Genomic DNA, 27,564 nt, shown 5'->3' with positions numbered 1-27,564 from the left:
GCCTCTCCTGGCAGGGGGACAAATAATAGGACTGCCTCAGGTCATTTGCTTCCTTAGGCTGCAAGTCTTTTCAGCATCCAGAAGCACTGTAGCACAATGGCCAAAGAAGTATGCTCACATCAGCCTGCTGAAAGTCTTAATACAGGAAGATGTACGCAAATCTGAAGATTCAGTTATTTTCCACTTCTTGGTATGGCAACTGCGATATTCTCCGGTACCTACAGTAACTTCTGCATGTCAGCTAATAATAATGATACATCTTTTAGGCATGAAATCTAGGATCAAGATTTTTTTTTTCTTTTCTCCACAAGAAGTTGTGGTGTTTCAGCAGTGTCCCAGATCCCACTCACCCATCCGGTCATCTTGGCAGGAGTGCTACTGTATCTGAAACACAAGATGGCACCGATTCTGAGCAGTGACTGACCCCTGCTTTTTTAATGGGGTATGAGTTCATAAGAGATTCTGCAGATCCACCTAAACCCCTTTCCTCTCTGCATTTCCTCATGATGCAATCCATTGAAGTTTCAGGATGGCCTTTATTACAGCATGTGCTGAGACTTCAAATGTAAAGCAACATTTTGAAAAGGCAGCATCTGTCTCTGCAGGCAGGAAAACCCTTTTGTTACCATATTGAACTGTTACACACACATAGCAAGAGATTCAGTTCAAGCAGTAAACTCTTGATCTTCCCTAGAAAGTCACTACTTTCACTTATCAGCCTGACATCTCACAGTGGGGCCACCTGACCAGACTATGAGGCTGGCTCCAGGGCTTGCAGCCTGGAACCAGACCTCTAAAGGAGCACGGGCGGACGGAGGTGGCCAGCTCCCTGGGACCCTCCGGCACAGTTCAAAGTGACATGTTTCAAACAGTCCTTTCCTCCGTACCCCATTGCCTTCAAAGCACAAACAGCTTTATAGCCTGGAGCATGTGAAGTATTCATTCAGGGATGCACTGCAGTTGCTCTTAGCTGAGGAAAGAGTGCAGCTCTGCAGAGACGCTAGCATCCTGCACGTTTCCAGGATTTTTTCTGAAGGAGTTTACAGATGACACCCTCTAATCCATTCTTTGATTTTTACCATCCCATTACTGCCAGATCCTTGCAGTTCTTTGTCAGAACTCACACAGAAAGAATTTTAAACAGATATACAGTAACCCCCCCCCCAAATAATAATAATAATAATTAAAGAAAGAAAGAAAGAAAGAAAGAAAGAAAGAAAGAAAGAAAGAAAGAAAGAAAGAAAGAAAGAAAGAAAAGATCCCCAGCAATTGGATTCTGAAGTTCAAGACAAAAACTTCTCTGAAGTAGAAAATGAGTTAACACATAATTAGGGGTTTTCCCAAAGAGACGGAATAATTTATGGAAAGTTACTGACATGTTCCTGACATGTTTAGTCCAGTTACGCCTTTGTACAATATTAGACTGTGACATCACAGCATTAAAAGACAATGTTTTCAAAAGAAAAATCAGTTATTGTGAAGCCAACAGCATAGAAGCTCCAGAAACTGCTAAACTTAGAGCATTTTCCTAAATCATTATTTTATAAAAGGAAAAGGAAAACATTCCTGGCTGTGTGCAATGTGTGCTGAAGTCACAGGATCCCACTTGTAACAACTTTCCTTCCCCTTGTCACAGCTTAAATTAACTGCACTCACAAGGAGGCAAATGAACAGAAACAGAGTGCTCTGCCTAAGTCATTTAGCAATTTGTTACCAAAACTGTTCGCTGAGCAAAGACCTACCTCACAAATGGTCAAAAAGAGTAATTCTAGCTCTGAAAGAGCAAGTTTTCTGTATTGATAAATGGATTAATGGCATACATACTTTGCAGAGAGCTGTAAGAAAACAACTATCCTTAAACAAAGAGAGGGTGCTTCTTTCTATGTGAAGATACAGACACTGTTTATCTAATGGTTGGAAAGTTTACAAGAAAACAGCAAACTTCGTGCTGTGGTTGTTGAACTGAAGTAGTACTTTACTAGAACCAGGTTTTTTCGGTAATTTTGCGGTTGTAACAACTATTTTCTTTACATACTGCTATAGAAAAGGGACTCTTTTTAACTTAATTGAAGACACTATCAAGAGTAAATATACTGGGGCTTTTAATAAAAACAGTATGAGGAGAACATTCAAAGCTAAATAATCAGAAGCAATTTGTGTTCATGAGCAGAATGATGTGTCATTTTTTTTCCTTTGCAACGCTCTGTACTGGATCAGTTTTGAGACTGTGGCAAACTTTAAACCTATCTTAAAATAATGAACAGCAGTGAGGGTTGAAGATAGTTTGAAAAATACTCTCGAAAGAGAAAACATATGCCACAGAGTGTGGTGCAAAAGTCATATTTCATGCATGACTTTAGAGAATGTTAATAAGGATTAGAACCATACTTCAGCAGAATAACAATCAGTCAAAGAAGTGTAATTAATTTTTCTTTAGATCTCTGCTAGACAAAAATACAGGAGAGATAGCATTGTTGCCTATAGATTTCACTCCAGCTAAGAAATATAGCCCTTAAATACATGCTGTAATTGTACACTATAACTGGAGTGTAGTACATGACTCATTTGCTTTATAGTTGTTGGTTTTATAATAATATGAATCCAAAAATATTTTAAACTTCATTTTTTTTGCTTTGTCCAATAAATATGATTAAGATAATACATCCAAAAACATATGTAAGCTGTGTATGTGGGACATATGGAAAGCAGATGTGTTCTTAATTTACATATGACCCAAAAAAAGTAAAAAAAAAAAAAAAATCAGCTGATTACCAGAGATGGTACTTTGTGAAGCTGTTTTGGCCTCAGAAGCATTGTTGCTAGCTCAGCACCATTTTAAAGTAGGCATTTTGCTTCTCTTGTGTCTGAAACCCCAAATTCGATGCTGTATAAAGACTATCCCTGGGACAGCAACCGTTTGGCTTCACAAGGAACAGCCCAGAAATGGAAAACCAAGATAATTTGTTTCTAAGTACAATTGTTATTGAAAACTTTTCTTTAATATTTTATGGGTATGTTCCAGCATATGTTCAAAACTTGAGTTGTGCCCTTGCTAATGCTCTTTCAACCATAGTGATAACAAAGGCCATGTTCAGTTTGTATTATAAGCCCAACAGGGAGTGCCAAAATCAAATGGCAAAGCTGTATCAGTCTCATTGGTGAGAAATCATGCTGAGGTGGTGGTCACTTTTTTTCTGAAATCAGAACAGGAAAGTGTTTTCTTAATTATAACCCCTCATCCTAGAAGTTCTCTAGGGACCATGTTTTGGTTTTCTTCTCCCCCTCCTCCCCTTTTTTTTTTTAGCTATACCTGAGAAGAAAACAGTAACACTGTAAAAAAAAAAAAAAAAAAAAAAAAAAAAAAGGTAATGAAAAGCTTAACTGATGGGGCTCCTATGGTAGAATTACAACCAAGAAGTTACCATATTGATTAGTGTCACCAGAAGAGGTTAAAGCTGGGCAGCTGTGGCACACCAGAAATATAGAATTCCTAAACATTAAAAAAAAAAAAAAATCTAGCCTTTTTCTGAGAAGGAGTGGTTCAAGTTGCAGGGTAGCCTGTTAGAGGGACAAGATAGCTTTTGCAAAGCATACGGCTAATTGAACACAACACTTGTAAATAAAGACACATTTTTTTCAGGCAGGCATTTGTCACAGTTAGGAAACTAACTCTTTTGCCAGGCTCCATCTTGGCAGCATCTGCGGGAAGCACTCCAGCCAGAGTCCCTCTTGCAGCGGTGCCAAGAAGTAAATCTACTGCTGCTGCCGCTGCTCTGGGGCGCAGGCAGTGCTCTGCAGCAGTGCCCTGAGCAGCGGTGACAGGCTGGGGCTGGAGCACACGCTTGGGCTCTGCACTGGGGTCAGCAGCAGCAGGGGGTAGCTCTGCCCGGCTCTGTCACAGCTCCTTCTTCACCTCCTGCTGCAGCATGCAATGGACATGGGGATCCTTCCTCTTCCTAGGAAGATGCAGGGAGGACCTTGTACAACCTCTGCACCCCCTCAAACCAAAAGACTATACATATTTTTTAAGCAAACAGTATTTTTAACATCTTTCTCCTCTCTCCTCCCTGCCAACATGTAATTCAGGGATTTACTGGTGAAGAAGAGACTCCATGAACCCAGTAAAGCAAGCCCATACCCAGTGCTACCAGCAGGCAGCATGGACATGACTTCTCCCGTGGCTCTGGGGAACCCACAGACATCAGCACGCACCTAAACACAGCAGTGCTGCTGTCTGCTGTTACTGGAGTGGTAAGCCTTCAATCAGGGACTGCTTCCCCAGCTTGGACACCGCAGGCCACGCCATTCTTCTCTTGCTCATGTAAATATTATGTATATAATGTTGCTACACTGTTTTCACAGCACAGCCCAGACATAAAATCTGAACTAATCTCCAGCCCTGTGGTGCTGAGGTACTTTCTCACTGGCTGTTAACACAGGCTGGGCCCACATATCAGGACCAAGGCTCAGGTTTCTCTCCAGTTCTCCCATGTGCAGAAACACAAAGGACATCGGCACACAGACACTCAGCAGACCTACTGCTGGATTAGGATCCTGAACAATTTCTCCTCCTCCTTCCCTCTGCCAGTATTTTTCTTTCCTTGTCCCAGAATCTGTCCTCCTTCCAGGAAATCTCTGTTTATATCAGACAAGGCAATGGGACATGCAGTTATTGTTGGACTCTTGTCCAAAAACCATTCCTCCACTGGCTCTACTCCTATTGCAGACAATCCTCCTTCATGGGCCACTGTCAGGGCTTGCAGCACACATGGCTCAGCTCTGCAGCTGCCACTGGGACAGGAGGCAGCAGGACCGGGTGCATTCGGCCACCACCAACACCCATGGCACACACCTTGTAATGGACTCCTGAGGGAGAAATTAAAATCCCACCCTACTTTCCAGAGCTATCCAATACAATAAACCCAGAGATTCTTCTATGATAAGTCCTAAAAATGTAATACTTCAAGGTGTGGCATCAAGGAAAATAAAAAAGGACTGTAGAAAAGAACCAAGCATGTAGGCTTTTGGGGGCCTTTTCTTGTCATCATCGGTGACCTCCTGATCTGAAACATCTGCATTGTCTTATGCCGGTCATCAAGACCCACTGTCCCTCTGAACTCCAAGTGTTTCCCTTCTCTGCTGTTCGATGCCTCCCTGGGTCACAGGCCCTCACACACAAATCATTTCAGCCTTTGGAGGGGGCTGAGAGAAAGGCAGGGAGGCTCTGAAATTCAATCCCCCAAAGGTTTTTCTTTTTTTTTTTTTTTTGGCCCAAACAAAAGTTATTTTTCTTTCAATGAGAGTGCTTTAGCATCAAGTGCTGCTAATGCAGCAGCACCTCCCCACACTCGTGTGGGTGGATTGCTGCCTCCCCTGCTTACTGACCCGCTTGCTCAAGAGATGGGCAAGACATGTCAAGCAGATCTGATGGGCTGTTTTATAAAGCTGCAGGACATGCTGCGGACTGTAAGGTCTGCTTATCTCTGGTGGATGCAGAAAATGTTGCATTGTCTGCTTCTTTATAAAACATACCTGTTAGTTTTTACTACATGCAATCCTACCAGGAACCGTGAGTGACTGAGCTACTGCCTTGTATGCACAAATTGGTGCAGTGAAGAGCCTCAACATTTCATGCCATATCCATGAGATAAATAGCATTTCAGATGGTTTTCTGAAGTGATTGTTTCTGAAGTATTCACAGCCTCTTACTGCATTCTTTTGGTTTGCATTTAACATTTCTCTTATGTTAAGATACTCCTGTTCTTGCATTTAAGTGAGGGTTTCTTTGAAAAATCAGTTGTCTACTGATTTTAAGACTGTCTACAATTTTACTAAGACTTGTTCCCCAAGCACACTGACATCACACTCTCTGCCACAATTCAGCTATTAGTTAACTGACCTTAAAAGTTTACAGGCATTTTATAGACAGTCCTTCACCAGCCTTACTGATTATATAATGGATATATATATACATATTTTTCTTTTTCAGATCACTTCATCCAGTCCTTTCCTCACTATAGAGACTGCCACCAAAGTGATACAGATTTTGAGATTTGAGTAGAGTTATGCATTCAAAGAAAACATGCTCTGCTGAAGGGAATCATAGAATCATAGAATACCTTGAGTTGGAAAGGACCTCAAAGATCATCTAACTCCAACCTCCCTGTCATACACAGGGACACCACCCGCTAGATCAGGTTGGCCAAGGTCCCATCCAGCCTGGCCTTGAACACCTCCAGGGATGAGGCATCCACAGATTCTCTGGGCAACCTGTTCCAGTGCCTCACCACCCTCCGAGTAAAGAATTTCCTCCTAATGTCTAATCTAAATCTACCCTCTTTTAGCTTAAGACCATTCCCCCTTGTCCTATCATTATCTACGTGAGTAAAGAGTCCTTCTCCACCCTTTTTATACGACCCCCTTAAGTACTGAAAAGCTGCAGTGAGGTCACCCTGGAGCCTTCTCTTCTTCAGGCTGAAGATAGATCCCCAGCTCTCTCAGCCTTTCTTCACAGAAAAGGTGTTCCAGACCTCTGATCAAAGGGAAGCATCACTACTTTCCAGATTCCTTTGCTTGCTGTTTTTTTTTTTTTTTTTTTTTTTTTAAACAATGCAGTGTACATTCTCATTTGCTTGCACTGTAAGACAAAAGCCACTGATGTTTAAGGTGGAACAAACAAATCTAAAGGAAACAGTGCTGAACTACTCTGTGCACCTCAGACAGGAATTTTCCCATCCTGATGGCTGGTACTACCCAGGTCCTCAGAAGACATGGGAAATGGTGTGTCCCAGGGAGGAGGGCTCCCTGGACAGGCCCCAGCCTGCAGGAACCCTGGGCAAGTCGCTTTGTAAAGGACTTTGATATCTGCTGAAGCTAAGTGCCATGGGAGATGCAGCTATTTCCTGCATATCAGATGTGTGCTCAGACAGGGGAGCACAAGGTCGCCAGGAGACTGGGTGGGGGAAGGGGAATTCCTGAAAGATAATTTCTTAAAACACTTAATTAGCACTGACTTTTAACATCTAAACTTACTAAAAAATGTTCATAAAGATGAAAAATACAGAGGAGCTGGACACACCTTCTAAAACTAAGACTGGTGAGTAGTGCTGAGTAAACTAGCTTGAAGCAAATTAATTGAAGTATCTCTACCAGTAGTGCCAGGCTGAATGAAAGGAAAAAAAAAAAAAATAAATAAAATAAAATAAAATAAAATAAAATAAAATAAAATAAAATAAAATAAAATAAAATAAAATAAAATAAAATAAAATAAAATAAAATAAAATAAAATAAAATAAAATAAAATATCTATACACCAGAATACAGCATTCTTTTAAAATTTCCCAGATTTCTGTTTCAAAAATTGCAGCAACCAGTATAAATTTCACAAATTCACTAAAGGGGCAACTCTTCAAATACCTGTGGTTTCCCACATTTTCCAAGAAAAACAAAAAGATTTCTTGTTTCTCATGTTAAATCTGAGAGGCTAAACTTTGAGAGACATGCTTGCCCACCTGCTGCACATGTATTAGTTCTAGCTGAAGAGAAGTCAATAAAAATGCAGAAAGAAGAATTTGCAGAGCTGGTTAAAGTAATAAGATTTGTTTCAGAGCATCTGATCTTTAGACTAACAGACTTCCAAACAGTTGGACAAGTAAATAAAGCACCACAGGGAACCCCTACTCGAAATAGGTTACTGCAGGGATATGCACAAAGGAATTCCTACAACTGAGAAAGAGCTGGAGCTATGAAACTTATAATACCATCTATTGGGATGAATTGTTGACTTCTACAACACTTAGGAACAAATCATATAGGTATCCTTGAGGTATACCTTGAGGACTACATAGAAGTCTGTTCTGAGCTTTGGACAAATATTAAACCTATTAACAATTGCCACTAAACAATAACAATATTTTGCACCTCATGTTGACCCTACACTCATGAAAAGATCATTTGTTTTTAGTTCTACTTACTCCATTCTCTCAACAGAAAATTTGTAGAAGCTGAGTGATTCATCTCCCTACATAGTCTTAAATGCATGAAGGGAAAGGAAATACCTTCCTAAAGGTCTTTCCTTATTTTGAGAAATGCTAATAAAATTAAAATGCAAAAAGTTAGCCTAAGAATCTTCCTATCATCCCGCTGGGATTTTCTGCACCACATATCCAGCTTCCCCTGGATGCAAGTAGGACAGAAAATGCAAGTCATTCATAGCAGTGCAAGGCATGATACATCAAAAACATGTAATACACAACTTAGAGCAATCAGGAGTGGGAATGTGTAATACAGTAGGCAGGAGCTCTCTGCTCTAACAGAGCAAAGTGCAGTCAGAGAACTAAGCAGGAGATGTCCAATGTTCATCCAGCTATGAGGGGGTGGAGGTGACACTGTTGTAAGGTGCCATCTGATCAGGACTTCTTTTCTGTGCTTGACATGAATAAGGGGATTAGGATGGCAAGTTTCCGTGAGCTCACTCTATCGGACAAAAGGTCCTGAGGTTTAGTGTCACACTGCCTGATAAAAGTACAGGAGGCTGTCAATCAAGGGCTTCTAGGTACTTGTGTCGGTGACATAATCTTATTAGAAGATAAACCAGTGAAATCCTTTTCCTGATGAAAAGTTACATTTAATTGCCCCTTTGCTTTTCTTCTTTTCCTCTTGTTCATTTGTCCATTTGACTTTGTTAATGTTAGCTATTACAAGAATATAACAGGTCAAAGATGCAAGCCATCACGCTACAGCTATGTTCATAATAAATGAATGACTAAGCATCCTGAAGGATGGCAGTGTCTTCAGAACACCATCAATTGTTAGCTTTTAAACAAAAGGTCAAAAGTTACTGAATTAATTAGCAGGAATACTCATGCACAAGGATAAAGGTAAATGTTATGTCAGCTGCTTTTAAGCAAAAGTAAGCTGGCAAAAAGACTGCAAAATTGCAAAGCCCAGTCTCTGTATAACAAAGGAGGACTTTTAATATCCTCTTAAAGTGGCAAATCCATGTTAGCCTTAGAGATGTGGCTGTTTTGCTCTCAGCCAATTTCAGATTTCTTTTTGGTTTCACAGACAGGCAGCCGATGCTGACAGCATGAGTCACTGTGCACTGCCTTGGAAGGACCTGGAGAGACATCACTGGTGCCCATAGGGATAAGCCAGGGAGCACAGCCGTCTGGCTAGAAACAGGGCAGGTCCAGCCCATGACACACAGGCCAGAGTGACCAGAGGAGCCCTGGCAGCATGGAAGTTCTCCCATGCCTGAGAGGAAGCACATGAGGTTTGAACAGTGCTGCCTTCTGAGGACAGAGGAGAGCGACAGGATGCTTGACCCATAGCACTAGTGCAGAGGCTGTGGCACAGCTGTCCTTGGGCATGCTGTAGCTGGACATCCACGCAGCCACATGGCTGCACTGTGAGCAGCCCACATGCATCCTGACCATGCCAAGCACAGCCCCCAGGCAACCACAGGACTCGTGTCCTCATGCGTGGTCCCCCAGCATTCCCAAGGCAGCCCAGATATCACTCTGTGTCACTGGAGGCCGTCACGCACACCACTGGGAGATGAGCGAGGCAGGCCACATGGCCAGGCTGGTCAGCAGTGGGGCACAAACCGCTGCATGCAGCGCCTGCTATGGCAGCTCACATGCTCATAGGCTGAGGCACACCCTATGCACCTCTCCTCTCCGCTCCTCAGACAGGACAAGCTATGCTGGCTGCCGTTACTGCTGGGCTGCAAACACCCCCAGGCCACAGAGCCGCCACAGCCCCATGCACACCATGGGGCCCCAAGGGAGCAGCCCCCACCAGCAGCAGCAGGGCTGTTTGCTCTGGCTCGAACTCACCAGCAGTGCCAGAAGCAGCAGGATGGCAGGAAGCTGTGAAAAGTTTTAAACTTATTTTCTAAATATTTTCAAATTGGGAAAGAAAGATTGGACTTGATCTTGTTTTAACAGGACTGATCCAACAGAGGCTAAATTTAAGGTCAAGAAGTCTGTCCTGCAAAAATCAAACTGGACACAAAGACAAGACAAGCCTTTCCCAGCAACAGAAGAGGAGAGTTGTTCAGGTTACAGTGGCTTAGATTGCCCCCGAAAATACCTCTGGGAAGTAAATTGGCATTTGCCATGCAGTTTAGTTATCTTAAGACCCTAGTTCTTCAACTAGTTGTGTGTGTAACTTTACCTTGTAAACAGCTGAAGAAACTGGGTAAAATTAACCACCTTATTATTGCAGGATGACAAGCCAAGCTAGAAGCTGTGCTTCTCAAAAAATATATTTTTTAAAATCACTGTATACTTGTTGCAATTAATGCATTGCAAACATACTCTCTGTTAACTACTGGTGCCATTTAGCAGCACAGAGTCCCACTAAAGTAAGTTTTACATAAAGTACCTGAGCGTGCATACTATCCAAATAATTTAGCTTCACAAATGCAAAATGTTTAAAGAAAAAAATAAATTCCATTCATTTTATACATACTGTTCCTTATTTTATCCAAGTGCCTGTCTGACTGACAACAAACTAGCACTTTAAGCTGAAATGCTTTGAGAAATTAAATGTGTAACTCTCTTCCATAGGTCAGTTATTCTTAAAGAAAATAAGGCCTATGTATTTCTTCAAGAAAACCCCATTTGCATTTAAGAACGAGCAAAAAATCTGACAAGTGTCTTAATACTTTGTTTTGTTGTTTGTTTTTTGTTGTTTTTGTTTGTTTGTTTGTTTTTGTTTTGTTTTTGTTTTTAGTAAAAATTTACATAAAAATCATAAGAGAGAAGGATCAGAGTGGTAGATAGTAGAACAAAAACATGATTGGTTAAATCAGTGGTAGTTGGTAATTTAATGAAAAGACAATTGTTAGATTACTGGGCTGCAGATCACATACCACTGACATTCCACAAACGCTTTGCCAGGGGAAGTCTAACTCCAGCTTTTGGGAAGACAATATCAAACCAGTGTAAGATATTATAAATTAACTACCTGACTTACTATTTTTTCCTCAATATAACAGTTTCTACATTAAGCATATTTACAAAATCCTTTTTTAAGTTTTCAAATATTTAGTTGCATCTATTTAATACCTATCAGTTCTGTGTTAAACTGTAGAGACTCCAAATAACTAAATTGAGAAAACCTGTCAGAAATATTTGCATACAGGTTATTTGCTATGTACCCAAATTTCTATTACATTTCCTTCTGAAATTAACACAAGATGTGGAACTAGACCAAACCCAAGCTCAGATCTACAAGGTAGTTGTATCAGTCATCTCCATTTGAAATGCTGCACTTTGTAGGCTAACCAATGAAACAGAATTATCACAAAGAAACGTTTAAAAGATTTCAAAACAGCCAGGAGAAAAGAACAATGAGTGAGCTAAATGCAGAAATTTATTTTTACTGACCAAACTTAAGCAAATCCACAAAACCATTAGGAAGTGCTGTCAATTATGGCTTGAAATCTAAGAAAGTTGCCATTCAAAGCACAGTAGGCCCTTATAAACAGTTAATCCACGCAGCTGCAGTAGTTAAAGCAAACACACTACCCTTCACTGCACCATCAATTACACCTTCCCAGAAAAAATTACACAAACTATGTAAGATTTTTCAGAGAGAAGATGGATTCTTTTGGAGACTTGAGGTCAAGACTGGGCTGTTTAAAGTATATTATTAACAAATAAACATTTATTGCAAAAAAAACCCTATAGGCCTTTGGGGAGGAAAATTGTGTTATTTTTGGCATCAAATGACACAAGCCATTTATGACATGAATGGCTATCACCAACAGACTGATGAAATGGCAAATGTCTCCCACTTAACTTCCCCTGGCTTCCTGAATAAACTTTTTCAAACACTTTTTCCCTTCTGAAATGGCAATAAACTCCATGTAATTTTGGTTTTCTCTCTGTTCTCGTTATTTCAAGATCCGTAGCTGGAAAGGGTTGAAGGTACTTCCAGATGGGAGCTGAAGACTCCCCAAAGACTGGTAAGGTGATGAAAATCACATTGTTAGGATCTGGGGGCTATGCACTGACCTTGTTTGTATGTATTCTTGCCTGAGTGACAACTTGTCACTGGCTTTCAAATGGCTGGGAGAAAAAGCTGAGGTTTAATTGTGGCATCCAACAAACTGACTGTTACAGCTCTTGTCATTGAATGTATCCGCTACACACTCAGACAACCCCCGCCAAAATATGAGCTGAATTTTTAAGTTAAAAAAAAAAAAAGCCACAAACAGGCTTCAGTTATACTAGACAACCAGTATTCATGGAACATGTATGAAAGGAAGACAGCTTGCTTGCCTTGGGCTTGTTCTACATCCTTTCTGTAACACGAGCATCAGCTTATTGATCTCAGCCACTGTGCAGTCCCATTGCCTGCCCCAGCTGAGGAGCGTGGCCCCTATGGGCCGTGGACCACCCTGCTCTGACTGCAGCCAATAGGCAGGTGGCAGGGCACCAAGTGCAGCCCATCACTCAGCCCTCCCATCTCCTTGAGCAGGAGTGGCGGCTGGATGGGAAGGAAGCTGTGCTGGGCAAGGCTCCTCTCCCTTTAATTGCCCTGGAATCGCTGGGGATTCTCCCACATAAAATTAATGCAGGCGCCATCAAGGCTAATTTATTCCACACCCACAAAGCCATGCTGGGGAACTGGCCCAGGCACGGGCAGGGAGGCTGAGGCAGCGTGGCTCTGAGGGCCAAGCTAACAGGAGCTGCTTACCCTGCCAGCACTGGCTGCTCCGCTCAGACGGGATGTGCCCCCCAGCTCGGAGACCCCCGCAAGCAGCTGGACATGCGTCACCTCCCCCAGAGCTGGGCACGTGGCAAGCTGCAGCTGTGAGACAAACCCCACGTCCTCCATGCAGAGCCCTCCCACCGTGGTTCCCACCAGGCAGTGACAACCAGGAGTAACCACGGTGCAGCAGCTGCAGCACCATACTTGCGTCCCTCCACGAACAATGTGGCTGCTGGCAGCAACACCTTCTGCTCCTATGGGCTGGCTCGCTTGTGTGTTACAGCTCCAACCACAAAGCCAGGCAGGTTGAAACCCATGATGCCAAGCAGCGATAGCATTGCTGCAACATCTCACATTCCATTTATTCCCTCAAATATTTTCACTGCATTTGTAATTTTGTAATGCTTCATATATTGCTCTTAATAAGAACCTGTATTTTGTACTACAAGTACCCCTATCGTTGTGTCCCAGCTGTACGAAACCACAGCATCGCTTGTCTTTGTACAAGTACAAACCAGAGTGCACACAGGTCATTGTCATATCTGGTGCAGGGATCAGTGCCAATGCAAACGCCAACATAAACTGCACGCGGATACCACACCGGTACTGTCGCCCCTTCGCGATTTTTGTAAGGTGAAATGTGTGCACAGCAACGTCGCAGCTCGGGAAAATCGGGGGAACAGACGCAACGAAGTACGCAGTTGTTCTCGGCAGCGCGTGTAAACGGGAGCGAGCCAGCATCCAGGCGCTGCGAAGCCTCCGCTCTGGGTCCTCGGGCGAGCGGCATCGCCGCCGGGCGCGGCGGCAGCGGGAGCGCGGGACCGCTCCCTTCGCGGCCGGGGGAGCACCGCGCCCCGGCGGGGGCGGCGGCGCCTCCGGCCCGGCGCCGGCCCCGGCCCCGGCCCCGGCCCCGGCCCTCCACCCCGCACCCCGCGGCCGGGCCCCGCAGCGCGCTCGGGCCCCGCGGAGCCCGCGCTCCGCAGCCGCCGCAGCCGGGGCGCGGCGCCCGGCGCTCCCCGCGCCCGCCCCGCCGGGGCCGCCGCTCGGCTCGGGGCCGCCTCCGAGCCGCGGGACGAGGCCCGGCGCCCGCCGAGGATGGGGGCGCGCGGAGAGGCGAGCCCGAGCCCCGCGGCCCTCCCGCGGCCGCCGACGGCGGGACAGCCGCCCGCAGCACCGGCGGCCCTCGGCAGGGCGCGACGGCGGCCGGGGCGGCCCGCTGCCTCCTCGCGTGCTGCCGGGCGCAGCCGCCGGGCAGCACGTCCCCGGTGCCCGCTGCGCAGCGCGGCGGGGCCCGCACCCCCCGGCGCAGGGCTGGCGGCAGCAGAGGTCCTGCAGCCCCTGCCCCGCTCCCTCCCCAGCTGCGAACGCAAGTTCTACTTGCGGCCCGCCTGGGGGCTTGCTCCGTACGGCGTTGGTTCGCTGACCTTCGCCGAGTCTTCCTTGACCACCTTCTGTTAGTACTTGGTGCTTAAAGCACCAAAACCTAAAAGCGAGAAAAAGCCATTTAAAAACACGGAAAGGCATGTATTCCCCCGGGTCTGAGTCTCTGTGATTGTTTGCATGTAACAAAAAACATATTGACGTGCCATAAAGTTACTATCAGTAGAATCACTTCGGAATTTTTTCTTCTACAGTTGCAAGAGAGCTACGCGTGGGATGCAAAACTCATTCACTGGGACTTGGGACAGACTGGCTCTGCACAGGGGCAGGTTTTGCTGTTTCTTTCTCTATATCTTCTTCCTTTATGATTCTGGAGTCTAATCATTAATAATCAGAAGCTGACTGAAGCACTAGAATTATTACATTTCCATTTCCCCAGTGCACATAAGCACAGAGAAGACAAGCAGCTTGTGAAGGACAACAGAGCCACCAGAGTTGTGAAGAATAGGAGCTTGTCATTGTCAAGCCATTTAGTGAAGGAAAAGGATGGATTTCTAAAGCCTTACTGCTGGTATGAGCATTCATGTAGGGCCCCATCACACTTTCTTCATCAGCTCTAGCACGAGGGGAAGCTGACCCATGGGGTCATGCTCCATGTGCAAAACCTTCACCGTCGCCAGATGAAGCCCATGCCAAGATCCAACTGTGAGGACAACTCACAACGTCAAACAAGGTTCTTGGGGCAGCTTTGGCCTATGAAGAGCCCCATTCCTAAAAACTGCAGTGAACAGCTCCATCAAGCTCTCTCTAGATACTTGCTGTCAGGTAGACTGGACTTACATGATACTGCAAGCCACTGCCTGCCAGGGAAGTTAGCTCCTTAAGAAGCTGTTACTTAAGGAGCCCTGTGAGGGAGGATTTGCCAGCCCAGGCCCTTGTGGGGGCCAATGACCTGACAGCATCAGCAGCCTCATGCAGGGAGCACTTCATGTGCCAGTGACAGCTGCATCAGGAATGCACTGCTGACCTCAGCGAGAGCCACAGCCTGCTACATGCTCCAGCAGCATGAGGACTGTTCTCCAAAAGTGCAACAGATAGGTACTGAATCAAGCCTGCCTGTACAAACCTTCATAGAGACGAAATTCAGTTGGCAAGCCATGATTATTAATATCCAGGTCAGAGGGGAGGAAGGATCATTTTTATTTCACGGAGAGTCAGAAACACAAACATCCCAATGACCATGCAGACACCTCTGAACAGACAGCATGTGTGACCGCATCCCAAATGCACAGTGTGCACTAACTTGTGTGCCCACACGGCTCCCGCTCCCCTGCCGCAGCCTGGAGAAGCCAAGCTGGGGGCTTTTGATCTACATGCAGTTCATGAGCAGCTCAAGCACAGCTCCAGCACCCTGAATACATCATTTGACTGACAGGGAGGATGGACTAGGTAGCCTACATCCCCAGCTGCTGGAAGAAATAAATCAGGTGAAAACAAGGCTGTGAGCCCAGCCAGCTCCAGGCTGTGCTACAGCAGCGGGACCATGGGTATCTGGAGGCATCACTCACTCCTCCCAGCTCAATGTCCTCCTACAGCTCCCTGCAGCATCTGCAATCATCCCTTCTGTGGCTCCTGACCACGTTAAAAGCTCACTACAAGGTTCACAGAGACAGGAAGGTTGTCCTGCTCCTGGCCAAGATCTACCACAGTTCTGAGAGCACAGCATTGCTAAAATATATAAATGAAGAGCTGTTGCAGTAGAGGTTGCTTAACACTGATCATTAACTACAAAGAAATGTCTGCAGAAAATCCTGAATATTTATGGGTAGTGCTGGAGCTACCAGACTACCACATAAAGCTGTACCCTACTGCACCAAAGCTTCTACCAACTGGAGGCAGCTTGCCTATTCTGTGGTCATTTCAGTGTTTTGTTTTGCATTTTTTTGTGTGTTTTGCGAGTCACTTAGTTTCCTGGTTTCCTACCGTGCTTTATTCTGATTTACTAATAAGCCTGTTCTGTACAATACAGAATTAAATACTTGTCTCATTTCACATGCATTATCAAAAGAAACCTCAGCAAACACCCTCCCTCCCATGAAACTGGATTAAAGTTGTGACATAAGACAGAAAATAAGGAATCAGAGAAGCTGTTTCCAGGGGGAAGTTAAAGGAGTAGGCTCTATCAGGTGATAGAAAAATGCTAGCTGTAGGCAAGCTGATTATGTCAAAGGATAGGATCACACAGGTTGAAAACAACTGTTCTGTGGAATGGATGTTAATGACAATTGTAACCTTTCTCACTAATGGGTTTTGGCACGTATCACGCGGCAGCCTAAGGGTCTGGTCCTGCAGAGCTCCTGGTGACCCAAGCTCTGGTTGTGGAAGTCAGCGATGCCCAGAGCTCTGCCGAGCCTGACCTCTGAAGAACAAACACTATTCGCAGTCACATGTGTCACATGCACATTCTGTAAGAAACATGTTTTCTAATATACAAGGAATGCATTAGTGCTTAATTTTTGAAGAGAAACTACTGCAAGAAGTAGCAATGTTTGAGTCAGTCTGATGGAACGATGAGTAATCACTGGTTCTAATAAATGCTTTAGGAGATTATTAATTTTTTTTTTTTTCTGCAAATTCAAATTTGCTTGCTTCCTATGATGATGATGATGATGATAATAATAATAATAATAATAATAATAATAATAATAGTAGTAGTAGTAGTAGTAGTAGTAGTAAGAACTGTGAAAAATAGCATTGGTGTAGACGATTATGTAAAAGCCTCTATTCTTTTTTTTTAGTTCTGTTTTTTTTTGTGTTTGTAATCGGTGAATGCTGATTCAGGTTACACTAAGGAACAAACACATGAAAACAAACTTCCTAAACAGCTACCAGGAGGATTTGGTCCTCAGCATGTGCACATAAATTCTATTAGCTCTTACTGGGAGAGTGCATGTGCATGCTTGTACATTATAAATAATATACTGATTGCAGTAAAATCAAGAGCCAAATTCTATCCTTTGATGAGCAAGGATGGCTCTCATTGAAGTCAATAGGAATTGCATGTTCACAAGTTCATGTCAACATTTGCAAAGGAAAATTTTTTTGCATATTAAATTAAATATGTAGTATGTTTTGGAAACAAAGCAAATGACCTCCATGACAAGTGTCTTCTGTAAATGTGTTGGCTTGTTACAGAAACACCGGAGTATAAACCCTTATAAAGTTCCTAAGAAATATATTATTCCTTGTCTGTGGTGATATTAAAGGGCATTTAATCAAACTGTGCTGTATCAGTTCTGCTGTATCTATAATGAAGATCACTGTAAATTTTCAAAACCAACAAAATAACAAACTGGAATTAATCATATTAACAATTCCTTTACTGTAATACAATCTCGCAAATGTCTCCTTGTTCAGTTGCCCACGGCAAATAGTTTTTGAAAGGAGAGTAAAATTTCCTCTGTTCAGTCTGAGCATCGCGATAAGAAACATGCAGGTAGGTTTTAGCTGGGCTGGTAGATTTCCATCTCAGTCTTGAAAAGTTGTAACAGATCCTGAGTTCCTCTGGTAATACTGATCTGAACACTTTATCTTCTAAAGACAGTGTATACTTAATGTTGCATACAAGATACCTTAAAGGGTTAGCTCCTATATAATCTCTATTAAAACGGCATAATTTGCCACACATGGTGCTTTCTACTTATAAGGTGCATTCAATATCCAATAAAGGGCAATGGCAACACATAGTCTATGTATGTGTTGTTTGTATAAAAGGAGACAATATTTGTTATTGGTAATTTGTTTGGTAAGAATCAGAGCCTATTTTGCAGTTTTGACAACTGACTGCTCACTTCCAGGGAACAGAAATCCCCATCTGCTCCTCACATCACTTCAGCACAATAATTTGCCTTACTTTTTATAAAACTCGCTGATGCCAGTGGCTGGATCTGATCTCTGTGACTGCTTTAGTCAGAGCAATTGGACAAGTTTGTCAACATATGTTCAAAGCAATTGCAGGCATACCAAAAGGTAAAACAAAAGCAAGACAAAATTTCATCTGAGGAGCATCAGTCTAGCCAAAGCAAGTTCAGGAACTTAAAGAAAATGCAAGTATAGTAATAATAATAATAAAAATAAAAATAAAAATTAAAAAAATCTGCCTCAATTTTATCATTTTATTTTGAATTTAAAGAAGCATCTAGAAATGGCGAATACTTTTGCTGAACATGGCAAGCAAGGCTCAGATATTTGGATCTATTTTGGCATGCATGTTATAAACTCCAAAGAACATTATATTTAAAACCAAAGGTCAGCTTGTTCTACCTGATTTTTTTTTTTTTTTCATTTTTTTTCTTTCATGCTCTATATTCTTGAATTCAGAAGTCTAACTTTACTTTCAGGATTTATTTTACATTAGATATGAATTTGTTCATGTGATTTTTTTTTTAACTTAGTTACTAGTGGAAGTAGTGTCTCTATCCCTAAACATTACCAGTGCTGTTAAAGTTCTCTGCAAAATAATCTTACCTCCCTGTTACATGTTTACAGTGTCTTAATTCAGAAAACACTTCTGTTTTCTAAAATAAATAAATAAATCTAACATTTTTATTAAGCTAAAATCTGTTTTAAGTAACAGCGTTAGATACAGCATACCACAATTACGTAGGTCTACAAGGTGTATATTGAATACTCTTTCCCTGCTCACTTGATATATTTATCCAATTCAGTTAAAGAAAGGAAATTTGTGTTCTTAATTGCACTCATGTAAATCCATGGTAACTCCTCTAATTTCAGAATTTGGCTGCCAGTGGCTCAGCTGTCAAGGTTCACATGGCACTGTTACATACATCTAAACTTATTCTTTGTTTCAGAACTAATGTGGAGTTTTGATATTTTGTAATGAACAAGACACTGTCATTTCATCATGAGTCAATCTTTGCCTCCTGAGTAATGCAATCATCCCCAAATCATGCCAAAAAAAAATCTTTCCACCACACTAAACCATCCAAGAGTAATACATGGCTTGTTTACCTTTACTGGAGATTACTGTACAATTCACTTCACAATTTTATTTATTTACTTGCTTGCTTTCTTACCTTACTTGAGCAATAACGTGACTTATCATACAAGAAAAAATAATGCAGACAAAAAGAAGGCTTTAGCCCTGCTTTTGTTTGTTTGTTTGTTTTTGTTGTTTGTTTGTCTGGTTGTTTTTTTTTCCTGCAAGTATGTCTTTTGACCTGAAACACCCTTTTTAAAAAATACTGTAACATTCTTTTCCATTTTGCTGGGGTTTAAAATTCAGTATTTTTGTGAATCTGAACATTATGCAATTTGTGAAATCTTGAAATATTACTATAACATTTACACACCACATTCTTCCAAAACTGACACAAGAACCAACAGCCCAAAAAGTATTGTGTAAACCAAACATAAAATGTAGTCGTCGGCTCTTCAGCCTAACAATGATAAGAAAAATGAAGTATTTTACTAATCCTCTCTTCCCCCTCAAGTTACCCCACTGAGCATAAGTATTTTACTAATCCTGTCTTCCCCCCAAAATTACCCCACTGAGCATGTCAGCAGAAGTCTATGAGCTTCTTTGTGTATGGGTACTGGGGTGGGAGGTGTGTGTGTGTATGTCTCTGCGCCTAACTGCGTGTACACACTCATTTCACAATGCAGGACAGCAAGCATGTTTGTTTTTAAGTATGTATTTCATTATACCCACTGAAGGCCCCATCCTCTTTTCTTGTGCACTCTAATCTCCCACTGACTTGTACTGTGAGTATGTAGGGAACTCAGGCTCATGACTAATAATTTACTTTATCTGCTGCATTCTTCATTCCAGTAGAAGGAGATATTAAACAAAATGAAATCAATTCTTGTTTCAAGAACAGTAGGGAAGAAAAACAGATTTAGTATATATTTGAGTTTTGTGGATTTTGTCTGGAATGAAAAATAAAACTAACAGATACATTATGAAAAAATACTCTTTTTTTTTTTTTTCCCTGAAAATTTCTTCCCAACTATCTGACTAATTTAAGCAGACTCTAACTGTTATTAAATATGCCCCAACTTTTAAAGATCACAAGAGCAGTAAGTGCTTTAAGACATATCATGCTTTATAGGCTGCTCCACAACAGAGGCAAGGAAGATATACATTTAGAAGTGAAATACACTAATAACGTAATTGATCTAAGAAAATACATTATAATCCAGACATTTCATCATGATATATTACTAATAGTTGAAAAGGTGTAATGTATGCCTTTGAACTAGCTTATAATGTTAGGCCAACAAATAATAGATGTGATTTCTTAGCAGAATACAAAATACTCCTGTTTATTATATATTTTAGTGAAGAAATTTTCACAGTGTGTATCACGTTTATTATTTCTTCTAAGGATGGAAGTTAGATATTATAAATTATCCTCTTATTAATCTAATTGCATATTGCCTATGTTGCAAAAAGTTCTTCCCTATCATTTTCTACCATGGATAAGTACAATTTATGTATAACTGTTGTAATTATTTTGTCCAGTAAGTTTACCATGATTGTTGAAGGAAACCAAAATATATCCCCAAATTCTTAAAACATATTCCACTCCATATCTCTGCTACTATTTATTCAAACTTCTAACCAAACTCCGTTCTCTTTGCTGGCTCTGTTGGTCCAGTGCCATTTCAAAACTTGTGCAGTTATCTCCTCTGCAACCTCTTCTACGTGCTGCAAGGAGATGAATTCCTGCTGACACAGGGGGTCTTGAGGGGGTTCTGCCCAATCTCTGGCTATTCTGCTGATGTTATCTGCAGAAATAAGTTATATTTCTGTAACACTCCTGCTTTTGGAATTGTTTTGAGGTGCTAGTAAAGTCTGATCTTACAAAGACATTTTAATTGGGCTGATACGTCTGATAATGCAGGAACATTTGGTTTTTCAGAAAAAAAAAAATGCCAGAGTATTTCAGACACTTTTAAAAGCATTTTTAGTGGATGACATAACTTTATTCATTACTCTATGTCCTGGGTATGTGCTCGTGCTACTCCTCATCGCTAAGTTTCAATCAGTTTTATGCTATTTCCTAATGACACATTCACAAGGACTAGAGACAGTCTAATACAAGAGGCAAATGGAGTGGATTGGGACACCACTGCTCTGCAAAATTTTACCGAATTCAGATGACAAACAATTGTACTGATGAACATAACAATAAATCTGGTGTTCCTCGGTTTAAAAAATATGTAAAACTGAAAACAAATAAAATCTTCCTGTTAGTAAACAGTATTACCCATTCTGCGTGTAGCAGAATCTGAGAGCTCAAGTCACCTCTTGTACCACGAATTCTGCCTACATTCCACAGCCTGCTCTCATGACAGAAATGCTCACTCTCTCTCTCTGGAAGAAAAATAACATTCATGAAAATTAGAGACATTTACTAATAGGAAGCTTTTATATTTTGAATATAAAATGCAAAAGAACTGGGAAACATAAGTCTCAGTATTACACTCGTGATAGAATTTCCAGAATCTAGAGAGATTAACATTTACACACAGCAAAGAAGTTCCACAGCATTTTGTTTCCTTTCTGTTAGGTACATGCTGCTCCATGATGATTTTACATAAAAAGTAGAGTCACAGGCAAGAAAGGACCGAAAGATGAAGAACAGTATCAATATGTACCAGAAATACATGGAAAGTACTTTTATTAATAGCATCCAACAATGACGCTAAAACAATGCCTGACACATCTTGAAGAATCTAACAAAAATCTAAATATTTCTCTTTCTTACCCTGGACAAAACTTAAAATGCATAGATGAAAAATTATGAAATATGAATTGTGATTGTTACCCTATTCCTTGAATAAATGACCCCCTCCACAGCCTTTATTTTCAATGGTAGAAAAATACGGAACTTTCTAGAAATTGTATTTATTACTTACATACGTAAAAATGTAATCTGAAGTAATTATTATTCATGTAATTTATATTTTTAAATATCATCAATAACTAGAGCAAATCATTATGTAACACTCAGTAGTGAGACAAAAAAAAGCAGAAAAGCATAATCACACACACGCACACACACCAAAAAAAAAATAAATACAGAAATGAAAATGAAAAATATATGTAATATTTCTAATTACTAATGCCTTGTAGCATGAAGCAGTGTTATGAGAGATACAATAAATAAATTAATTTAAGCAAATAACCTGAAAATAATTACTGCCAAACACCTATTTTTGAGAAACATTCACTCTGAAGGCTTCAGTTTATCAGAAAGAAAACTTCTTTTTTAGAAAAAAAAGTGCAAGTGTGAGGTTCCAAATGTGCAACAATACTGCAATTTGGCAAAGCTCTCATTAAAATCAAAGGGATTCTGTTTGACGCAGGCTTGCAAAAAGTCAGCTTTCCTGGTGCCATTGTACTGCTCTGTATTTTTCCTTAAAAGCCTTGCAATCAAATGTACAGTGACCCTCAAAATATTACATCTCAGCAAAATAAATACTTCATGTAAAATCAAAAGACCAGTATGTACTCATGAAAAAAAAAAAAAAAGTTGAATTGCATTCTGTAAGAGGAGTGTAAAATTCATGCATAGCGTAGAGACTGGTCCCACGATAAACCAGATATTTTTGTAATAAATTACATTTATCAGGCACCTCTGACTACTTCAAACCATGCTTGGGCCACTAATCCACCTCCCCCAGGATTTATTCTAACATTCCAAGCATAGGGGTAGCTTCAAATAGCCAGCATTTTTATTAGGGAAAAAAAAATGTTTTTACCCTCCCCCCCTAATGTGAAATGCCCTCATCCAAGGATGGGCAGTAATCGTTCCTGACCCAGTGAAAGGTTTAAGGTCTGATATCTGACCCATCAGAAGCTTGCTTTCATTAGAAAGACGAGACATCAGTTTTCCAAAGATATACACACAGCACTTGATTATAGTCCTGGGAGTTCTGGAGAAATCTGACCTTTAAATTACATTACTACATACAGAAAAATCTATTTAAAGCTAATTTCAGTAACTAAGATATTTAAGTAATCTTTATTCTCCCTCTTATTTTATTTTCTAGAGATCTGTAAATAGGATTCAGGATAACAGAAAGCACCTGATTTTACTGATATTGTCTTCTTCTGTACTGGTACTGTTTCACCTCTGCACTCCAAAGCACATTTGCCTAGCACATAGGTGTTACACATCATGGTACGCTACAGACTTGGATGACGGTTGTACTAGCATGCTGGAGATGACTTGCACGATTTGCTCCCCGCTTCACTCCTCCCTCCACACTCTTACCGATAAAACTGATCATCTGCATCGTACAGCCCGTGAAAATAGTTTTCATGTCTTTATAGATATTTCTATACTTTAGCTATCATAAAAGAATGTTTCTCTAAGCCTAAAACATTACAGACAGGGAAAGCATGCAAACAGTTTCAGCATAGTTTCACGTTTGCTCTTTTGGGCTAATAAAATTTCAGAGAAAACAAATTTTGATTTACCATGTCTCCCCTCCCCTTTCCATGAGCAACTTCTGCTGTCAGTCCTTAGGGGCACACACAGCAGGCTATCATGTAATGTCACACTAGGTGCTGGGATTCAACAAAGGCTAACATGTTGATATCTTTTTATTGCTCGTCAGCCTGGTTACCCCATTTCCCCCTATACAATGGGACACTTTTGATAATATGGAAATTTCTGAACCAGTTACATTTCTATTTTCAGTCAGTAACTTTTTTTTTTTTTTTTTTACAAAGCAGTACTCTATTATCTTGCTTTTTAACTCACAAAATAATCTCCTTTATTTTACATAAACTAAAGATAGGACCAAAGTGGTACATTTGTTTATAATAAACATAAATAATTACATTGCCAAATAATGCTTTTCTAGGTAGCCTAAACGCTATTTTAAATTCTTTCTTAATTAACAAAAATATCAAAGGTAATACTACCTACACTGGCAAAACTTTTTCATCGACCTACCACTCTAGCTAGTCGGCTGTATTTCATTTTGTGTAGAAGTAAAAGACAAAGTATGTGAAGGTTCTTCCCAAATACAAGCAAGAGAAAATACAAATATCATTAAAATCTCAGTCCCCACAAGGGCAGGACTGCAGCAAACTAGCTGAGGCAAACTCGGGTCTACTTTCATGTGAAGTACCCAGGACTGTGGAAGATTCTTTAATAGCTTGCTGGTAAGGGCTGCAGTATGAAATAACACGTTTTGTTGTAATTCCTAAACAGGGGGACATTTATCTAGGCCATTTATACAAGAGTTATAACCTTAACAATATTTATACTCAGCATGTCATGTTAGCATTTACTACCAGTTTCCATGGAGATGGATTTTCATGCTGTAGCTATGAAATGCACATTGTTGCCACTAAGCCACTTCAGGCCTTTCTGGAAGCCTGCTGAATGCCTGACAAAAGTTGATGCAAACCAATAGTTGTTGTTCTTTGTTTGTTGCCAGACTTCTAGCAGAGCCATATTATGTCCTAGTGATTGAAGTGCCCATGTTCGCCCCCCTCCCGGCACAAAAAGGATCCTCAATTTCGGTGACAAGCATGAAGTGGGCTTCTGCAGGAGAGGACAAACGCCACGCAGGGCCGGAGCTCTGTCTCCGCACAAGGACACGGCGCGGCGGGGGGCCGCTTTCCCGACAAAGCCTGACATTTGGGGGATAAAGTGTAAATAAAATAAAGCGCGGCGAGCGCCCGGCCGCGGGAGGAAAGAGTCAGCGCCGCGCTCGCTCTGCCGTGGAGGCTCGGCCGGCGCCAGACCCTGCGGCCAGGACCCGCGGGCACGGCCGCCCGCGTGCCCTCCGCGCCCAGACAGCGGCTCGGCAGCCGGCGACGGGCGCCCCGCGCCCGGTCCCGCCCCGACGGGTGCGCCCCGACGGCCCCGACGAGCCCCGCGCGGGGACCCCGGCGCTCACCGCCCGCTCGGGGCGCCGCGCCGCCGGGCTCCCTGCGCGGCGCCGGGCGCGGCCGGCACTAACCGCGGGCCGGCCGCCGGGGCTGGCCCCGCGCAGCTCCGGGGCGCCGGCGAGACGGGGCTCGACCCCGGGCGGGCGGACGGGCCCTGCGGTGCCTCCGCAGCCCAGGTGGCGACAGCTCCGGCGGGCCGGGCCGGGCCGCCCCGCGCCGAGCCGAGCCGCCGCCGCCCCCCTCCGACGGCACCGCAGGACCCCGGACCGCAACGGGTCCAAGCGCTGCGAAGCCCGCGGCGGGCAGCTCCCCCTTCGGAAGGACATTTTGGCTCAACGCTCGTTGAGCGCCGCTCGCTGCAACGTTAATTTCCAGGCGGCCGCTCCGCCTCGGCGCCAGGGTCCCCGCTAGCCGGGGCCGCCACCCACAGCAGCCCCGGGCCCGCGGCACGGGCGCTGCCCCCCGTCCCTGAGGGGCTCTGGGCGTTCGCACGGTCGCGGTGGGAAGCTGCCAAAGGCGGCCCGCTCAGAAACACGCTCCGAGTCTCGCAGCGTGCCTCCGAGGCGGGCCGGGCCGCGCTGCCAGGGCTTCGCTCGCCGCCGGCGGGCACCGCGGGGCAGAGCCGGGCCCTGCCAAGCCGGGCCGGGCCGAGCTGAGCCGGGCCAGGCCGGCGGGACGCACGGAGTGTTCTTACTGTTGGTAGTCCTGTTTGCAGTAGAGCTTTCGGTCCCGGAAGTAGCAGCTGGTGGTGAGGGCTTGCTGACACACCGCGCACTGCAAACACTCTTCGTGCCAGGAGGACTCGTTCACCCTCATCAGAAACCGATCCGAGATGGGCCTCTGGCAGCCTTCGCACACGGCCTGGTGCTGGCAGTCTGACCCTGGGAACGGCAAAGAGCGGCGTGAAGCGGCGGGACGGGCCCGCGCCTCCCCGGCCCCGCGCCGCTCTCCCACCCGGCCCCGGCCCCGGCCCCGGCCCCGGCCCCGACCCCGGCCCCGCCGCGGCGCCCGGAGTCGGGCAGCGGCGGGCAGCGCAGCTCGGCCGGCCTCGGACGTCGGCAGGGGCGAGCGAGGCCGTCTCCAGGTCTGCGCCCCACAAGTGTCAGTTAGAGAGTTCCGCGCCCGCCTGCAGCCCGGGGCGAGGCTGCTCAGCCCGCAGCCAGCCGGGCTCGGGCTCCGTCAGAGCGCAGCCCCGGGCACCGAGCGGAGCCGGGGGAGCAGCAGGGTTTGCTTTTTGGCATAGCCGAGAAACGAGCAGCAACTCACCCAGTAACACTCCTAACGTGGCCGGACCCGAGCGCAGAGGGTGATCTTCCATTTTAATACCGTCCAGCATCTTTGAGCAGTCCGACTGGCCCCGCGTAAAGCACCTTTCCAAGGACTCGGGACCTGTTGCAATATCCATGGGGCAGGCGGCGGCGCTGCCCGGCGCTCCGGGGCGGCTGGGGGAGACGGGCTGCCGGGCGGCGGGGCCGGCTCAGCCCCGCGTCTGGCCGAGCTCTGGGACACTCTGTTGCTGGGATGAGGGAGTCGCTTTTATTTTTATCTGGGAGACATGAGGAGCGTTTCCTGCCTGAACTTCCAGAGACGGGGGGCAGAGGAAGGAGCCGGCGCCGCTGCCCATGGGGGCAGCCCGTGCTACACAGGCGCGCACATGCTCCGCACACGGCGCAGGGCAGCCCGCGTTGTCACCTGCTCGCCGGGAGCGCCGGAGCCCCACGCCCTCCGCGGAGGGCCCTCCCGGGGCCGGGGCCGGGGCCGGGCGGAGCGGCGCGGCGGGGCCGGGCGGGGCGGCGGGGCTTCCCCGGCGCTCCGCAGCCCATGTGCCATGCGGCGTCCCGAGGAGCCGCGCCGTTTAGAGAAGGGGCCGCGGCGGAGGAACACACCCCCCGGCGCCTCACCCCTCCTCAAACTTGCTGACATTTGAACTCCATTGGTGCGCGCCGTATCGCTGCGCCGCGGTGATCCGTCTCCTCGACGTCAAATAGTGCCCTGGCCCCGGCGGGCCCCCGCAGCCCCCGAAGCGCGGCGGCGCCCGAGGCGCGGGGCGGGCGGGCTCCGCGCACCCCCGGGGCGGCTCGGGGCGGCCGCGGGGCGCGCAGGCAGCGCGCGGGGCCGGGGCGCGCCGCCGGGGGCCCGGGCCTGGGGCTGGGGCCGGGGCCGGGGCTGGGACCGGGACTGGGGCGAGCGGCCGGGAGAAGAGAGCGCGGCCGCCGAGAAGCGGCCCCGAGCGGCGCCCCGAGCCCCCGCCGGGCTCCGCTCCGGCCAGGCGGCGGCCGACAGCCGGCAGCTCGGCCCGACGGCAGCTCCTGGCTCCTGCCCCGGGGTACGTAGCTGCGCCCCCGGCCCCGCGGCGCGGGCGGCTCGCCGGCCAGGGGCTCGGGCAGGTGGCGGCGGGGCCCGGGCGGCCGCGGGCAGCCCCCGGGCGAGAGCCGCCGGGTGGCGGGGCCGCCCCTTTGTCCCCGCCGGCACCTGGCGAGGACGGGGCAGGGGCGCGGGGCCGCGCCCTTAACACCCGT

At 44.9% G+C, this 27,564-nt stretch overlaps 1 protein-coding gene across 2 annotated transcripts in view; it reads right to left on the bottom strand.

The window, feature by feature from the left end:
- LMX1B (LIM homeobox transcription factor 1 beta) overlaps positions 1-26,861 on the bottom strand; it is a 115,519-nt gene extending 88,658 nt beyond the window's left edge. For both annotated transcript variants that reach the window (XM_068656960.1, XM_068656961.1), the window contains exons 1-2: positions 26,312-26,861; positions 25,740-25,926 (exon numbers count right to left, since the gene is read on the bottom strand). In XM_068656960.1, coding sequence (XP_068513061.1) covers positions 25,740-25,926; positions 26,312-26,450 — 326 coding nt within the window. In that variant the 5' untranslated portion in view covers positions 26,451-26,861. The remainder of the gene's footprint in view (positions 1-25,739; positions 25,927-26,311) is intronic.
- Positions 26,862-27,564: the final 703 nt, after the last annotated feature.

This window comes from Anas acuta, chromosome 20, assembly GCF_963932015.1.
Source record: "Anas acuta chromosome 20, bAnaAcu1.1, whole genome shotgun sequence".
NCBI classification, from domain to species: Eukaryota; Metazoa; Chordata; class Aves; order Anseriformes; family Anatidae; genus Anas; species Anas acuta.
Note: the sequence above shows the minus strand (reverse complement) of the source record. Positions and strands in the feature narration are given on the sequence as shown.